This window comes from Rhincodon typus, chromosome 18 (genome assembly GCF_021869965.1).
Source record: "Rhincodon typus isolate 14 chromosome 18, sRhiTyp1.1, whole genome shotgun sequence".
Lineage (NCBI taxonomy): Eukaryota > Metazoa > Chordata > Chondrichthyes > Orectolobiformes > Rhincodontidae > Rhincodon > Rhincodon typus.
In genome coordinates this window covers 47,043,555-47,049,767 of record NC_063349.1, presented here as the reverse complement: position 1 = coordinate 47,049,767, position 6,213 = coordinate 47,043,555, and the positions used below count along the sequence as shown (strand labels likewise).

General features: G+C 42.8%; 1 protein-coding gene across 1 annotated transcript in view; it reads right to left on the bottom strand.

Moving 5' to 3' along the window:
• Positions 1-1,598: 1,598 nt before the first annotated feature.
• LOC109923680 (dual specificity protein phosphatase 6-like) overlaps positions 1,599-6,213 on the bottom strand; it is a 6,247-nt gene continuing 1,632 nt past the window's right edge. The window contains exons 2-3 of the mRNA XM_048607918.1: positions 5,310-5,744; positions 1,599-3,086 (exon numbers count right to left, since the gene is read on the bottom strand). Of these exons, the coding sequence (XP_048463875.1) occupies positions 2,776-3,086; positions 5,310-5,744 (746 nt within the window). The 3' untranslated portion in view covers positions 1,599-2,775. The remainder of the gene's footprint in view (positions 3,087-5,309; positions 5,745-6,213) is intronic.

The following is a 6,213-nucleotide window of genomic DNA, read 5'->3' as shown; positions in this document are numbered from 1 at the left end:
GGGAGGGAGGAAAAGGCTACAATTTTCAAAAAGGTGGGGAGCCGAAAGAACAGAACCAGATATATTATTTTGTGCAAAAATCTTTGAAGATGGCACAACAAAGTTAGCAAAGCATTTAGGATTCTGGGCTTTATAAACATTGGCATGAAACAAGGAAATCATATCTAACTTTTAAGCAGCACTGGTTCAGCACTAGTTTGGAGTATTGTTCGATTTCGAGCAGCTCACTTTAGGAAGAATGTGAAGGCTTTAGAGATTTTAAAAAAAGAGAAATGTATTAAATTGGAGATTAGTTATGTGGGGAGACTGGGGCAGCTGGCCTCTACGCCTCATAACGGAGAAGGCTAAGGAGATAATGTTTAAAATCATTAAGGTTTTAGATAGAGAGAAACCAATGGGAAAACAATTTCTAATGGGTGAAGTGGGCAGCATGGTGGCTCAGTGGTTAGCACTGCTGCCTCACAGTGCCAGGGACCCAGGTTCAATTCCACCCTCCAGCGACTGTCTGTGTGGAGTTTACACATTCTCCCAGTGTCTGTGTGGGTTTCCTCCCACAGTCCAATGATGTGCAGTGTAGGTGGATTGGCCATGCTAAAAATTCCCAAAGTGCCCAGGGATGTTTGGGTTAGACATGGGGAAAAATGTAGGGGAATGGGTCTAGGTGGGATGCTTTTCAGAGGGGCAGTGTGGACTTGTTGGGCCAAACAGTCAGAATTTCCACACTGTGGAAACAATGAAATATTACTAACTGTTGGGCACAAACATAAAGTGATTGTAAAAGAACCAGAAATTATGAGAATCTTTTTTATTTAATGAGTGATTAGGATTTGGATTGCAATGCTTCACAGGATACCACTTGCAGATTCAATTGTATCGTTTGGAAAGGAATTGAATAAATGGATAAAACAGAGAGAAAACAAAAAAAGAGATTGCAGGCTATGACGAAAGAAAAAGGAGTGGAGATTGCTCTTTGAAAGTACCAAGAGCAAACTCAGTTATTGAATGGCCTCCTTCTGCATTGCACTGCTCTGATGAAGCAGTCTACAAAACTGAGCAACCTGCATTCTGTGACAACAAGGTGCAGGGCTGGATGAACACAGCAGGCCAAGCAGCCTCAGCATCTGCAGTTCCTACTATCTCTGAACCTGCATTCTGTACCCAGGTCATTTGTACTGATTAAAAATGGCAGAGCCCCAGCATGAAAACACTGGATCTGCATTCTGCACTCACTGTATCTTCCAGTCTTGACATGACTCTAACATGACTCTTTTGTTTCAATTCCTCATTTAAAAATAAAGATCCACTTCCTTAAATTTGCTTGTAACAGACTTTCATGCTTGAAGTCTAAACACCCTGCATCATAAGAGCTCTCCAATATGTACTTTTGATTGTTACTTCCACAAACCTAGTGGTTAAGCAGGCAGGATGTCCCTTACGAAACACGCATGAGTTGCCATTCACTAGTGTATTTTCAATTCAAGTCATTCTCAATTTGCTTCTAATGCTTGATCCTATTATTTTGAAACCGCAAAACCCATCAAGAGTTGAAACATTTTAACACTGGAACACAGATAATCAAATGAGGCTGAAAGTCTGTGTAAGATTCTATATAGACAAAATAGTTATTTATTAATAACTTAGTTTTATACAATCAATCATTCTTATACAGTAATAAAATCCCCCATCCAACTTGAAATCGTTGGCGAGAATGAACTGGGGACAATTTCTCACTGGCTACTGAGTTACAGCAAGTGCAGTGTATACATACAGTTTCAGATTCCAGTTTTAAATACAGACTTATAGAAAAAAAACTATTGCATTCATGATTAACTTCCCTGAAGAGTCTGCACAGAGGTAATGCACTGTATGAGATACGCATTGTCTATTATAAAAATTAACGCAAAGAAATTTGCCAGTCCCATTTTCAAATAACAGTCTACTCATTCATTAGCAAGAAATCACAAGCATTGTTTACACATGAACAAGGAGCTCAGCTGAAAATAGAGGGAAACAAGAGAACATAAATCATAAACCAGCTTCAAATTGCACTCATACATAGATAAAGCAACATATCAAAGCAAGTCAAACACAACCTTTTTTGGCATATGCTTTCCAAAGGATCAGTTAAAACAATATTAATTTACATACGAAATTGTACATTTCCTGTCATTAACATTTACGAGGAAGGAGATGCACTGAATTCAATCTCAGGTACCTATAGGAAGCTACTTTCCTTACAGCAATCCACCCAATAATACTTAATCTTGGTTGATGTACAATTTGTGACACTGGACCTGTACACAGACAATTTATACAGAAATCATGCTGTAAAGTACTCTACAGAATTTAGAGTACAGAAATGTAATTGTGGCCAATTCCAGAACACTCAAAACATTTTTTCTTCTCTCCTAGCCAGCCTGATTAAACAAAGTCTTCAATGAAGACCAACGTTTTGCAACCAATAGAACTCAAAGAAAGAAGGGATTAAGCAAGACAGTGCGAGTACTTCGCCTGACTTCTCTCTTTGTCCTGCTTCAGACTGTGAAGCTTTCAGCCACTGCACTTTTCCAACTAACTTTGTGAACCATCAGTGGTCTCAAAGTCAAAGGGTCAGGGTCTCCCCACTTCACAACAGCTGCTTGAACAAAAGAGTCAAGTTGCCTTCAGTGAAATCAGCTGCTTCTTTTTCATACCCTTCTCGAGCCCCTTTACATGTCAGTGATTTGACCATTAAAATTCTTCTGAGCTTCTACTCACTGGTGCTGAGTTGAGCAGTCAAGTGGATTGGAGTGGGTCGAGCTGGAACATATTCTGGTTGGTGGGTGTGGTGGTAAAGTACAGAGGCTGTGAGGACAACCGGTTGTCACAGGGGCTGCTGAGGCCCAGGGTCCGCTCAAAGTCCAGCAGCTGCCCCATGAAGTTGAAGTTGGGAGAGATGTTGGACTTCTTCATCTTCACAATGTCATAGGCATCATTCATAGAGAGGTTCAACTTCTGCATCAGATAGGCCACAGTTACAGTGACTGACCGACTGATCCCAGCCAAACAGTGCACCAGCACTCCACAGCTCTGGTTACGGGCCTCATCTGAAAAATATTGAAATGGACATATAAAGGTCAACAAGAGCCGCAGCACAAAAAGTTTTAAAAGAAGTCAAACATCCATTAAATCAGAGGAGGAAAAAAAATCTTGCTAGCGAAACAAAACTCTCAGCCTTATTTGCATCCACCCAGCCCTGATTAAATCTTCTTCCTCTTTTATTCAAGGGGTCTCCAGTAATTCTCCCAATTACACTTGTGAATGTAGAGTGTCTGCAGGGGCAACAGAACTGATTTGCAGAGTACTGCGTAGGTTGGACTTTTAAAACAGTTTTGTAAATGTAAAAGGTTATCCTGCGACTTTTGGTATAACGGAGAAGGATGCCACGGCTGTATGTAGTCGGCGCTGACAGAAGAATGCATTCATCTCTGTATTGATGTCTGTTGTATGAATGTTTCAATAGAAATTTTGCACGATACAGTGAATGTCTCCTATGTAGAGACTTACAGGCTGTGAAGTCTATTAAATTATTCTCCCAACTGTTGTGCTTCCAGTCACAATAGGAGCATTCAGGCATTTCAAAAGCTAGAGGAAAGTCACAGGGGACAAGGCCCATTAACAGGAACAGGATGTCAACATTGCCTGAAAATGCTTTCCTTTGTAGGAGGAAATGCATTACAATGCCTTTAGATTAGCTTCTCTGTGGCTCCCAGCCGAAATTCCTTCCGCCCAGGCTCAAATCAGCTCCAGACTGCAGACCGTATCTCAAGGATTGTAATTGCATTAGTTCTGGTTAAACCCAGAAGTCCGCACATAAACCTGCTGGGATTCTTTTCAAACCTGTTTTAATTTCTCAGACTGGAAGGCTTTCTACCAGTGTTCAATTTAACAGAAATGCCCATGACCTAAAAATATTTAATGGTGTCACTTAAAAAGAAACAAACACAGGCTCCCAGCAAGCAAGGAGCAAGGCTGGGAACATTTAAAGCTCTCACTACCAACACTGAGACGGATATGCTGCACCCTTCACAAAATCCGGTACAAGGTTTCCTGATTTCCCTTCTTTTTTCACAAATGATGTTTGTTAAAATTATTTTATGGGATTTAGGCATTGCTGCCAAAGCCAGAATTTGTTGTCCTAAATGCTACAACCGAGTGGCTGGTTAGGGCACTTCCAAATCACACTGCTTAGGGGCTGGGCTTTGAGAGTCACACATCAGTCAGACTGGGAGAAGGCGGCAGATTTCCTTCCCTAAAGATTAGCGAACAGGGTGGGATTTTAGGACAACTGATGATAATTTTATGGTCTCCATCAGCGACGCTAGTTTTCAAGCGCAGAATTATTAACTAATCAAGTTAAAATTCCACCAACAGCATAAAGGCTGAGCTTCTCGAAGACTAGCCCAGTGCCATTAGCACTATGCCACTATCACCTTATGACCAGAGCCTTGAAATAGGATCAGAAGATGTAGGAGACCTTTCAGCCCATCTAGTCTGCTCCATTCAGTCAGATCATGGCTGATCGGATAATCCTCAACTCCACTTTCCTGCCTGTTCCCTGTAACCCTTGAATCCATTATGGCTTATAAGTAGCTGTTATCTCAGTCTTGAATAAACACAATGGCACAGCCTGGACCTGTTTGTTTCCTCTCCACCTATCCTCTCCTCTATCCCTCTTCTATCCGCCTCCCACTCTCTCCCTATTTATTTCAAAACCCCCTTCTCCTCCCCCTTTTCTGATGAAGGGTCTAGGCCCGAAACGTCAGCCTCTCTGCTCCTATGATGCTGCTTGGCCTGCTGTGTTCATCCAGCCCTGCACCTTGTTGGCACAGCCTGGAAGGTCCTTTGCAGTAAATGTAACTTAATAGCTTTTTTCAAAAAAAAGGTTTCAGAGCTGAATTGAAAGGGAAAAAGCTCACATTTTAATGGACTCTGATTATAAACCAGATTTAAAACTTGGGCAATGTTGTATTTTCAGAGAAAAAGAAATCTGTCCTCAGTTCACTTCACTGAGGTTATCCCTCTTGGTGGAGGAACATGTGCATACTGACATTAACTTAAGCTGCAGTATCTTTCATTTTAGTTCATTCCCGTACCTTCTGCCAACAAGGTTTAAATAGCCCTCCACCACAATCCTGCTGCACAAGGTTGTTCAGTTGGTGATGACTGAATACAATATAAGAACTACCTGTACTTCCTGAAATTAAAGCCTTCAAACAAAAAAAAGTAGAAAGGTTAAAGATTTTTGTGATGTTGGAGATTTTGCCTACCTATGAATGCAATGGCTTCAGGGAAGAATTGAGACAGGTTTTGACTCCAGTGATCAGAAATGGGGATCTGTTTGTATTTGAACTCGCCGACATTCTCAAAGAGGTTCGGCAGGTTTGGAGTCACGTTTAAGATGTACTTGATGCCATGTTCCTCCAGAACGTCCAGGTTGGTGGAGTCTTTAGCGCAGCCCAGGTACAAGTGGGGCAGGATCTCGACAGGGAATGAAGGCTGCTGGTTGTTGGACAGGGGACTGCTGTCACACTCGGTCGCACTGCTGGGGTCCGGCTCAGACTCGATATCTGAGGAGGAGTCTGAGCTGATGCGGAGACCCCCGAGACCCAGCACTGGCATGGTGGGCGATGAGCTCCCACACGAACTGTCCAGGTTACTCTCACAGTGTGTCGGGTATTCCGCCTGGAACTTACTGAAGCCGCCTGTGAAGACAGGGCAGGACAACAAAAAAAAGACACCCACGTTAGTTTCATGTATTTGGAAAAAGTCAGAACAGTGCAGAAACAAGGGAGAGCCATTAGGCCATGTGTGTGTGTGAGTGAGTGAATGAATGGAGGGGACAGAGACAGTGCGTGTGTGTGAGTGAGTGAGTGAATGAGGGGGACAGGGAGTGTGTGTGTGTGTGTGTGACTGTCCATTCACTCACTCACACACACACACACTCTCTCTCCCCCACCATTCACTCACTCACTCACACACATGCGCACACAGACACACACACTCTCTCCCCCACCATTCATTCACTCACTCACACACACACACTCCCCCCCACCATTCACTCACTCACTCACACTCACACACTCTCTCTCCCCCCATTCACTCACTCACTCACACTCACACACTCTCTCTCCCCCCATTCACTCACTCACTCACACTCACACACTCTCTCTC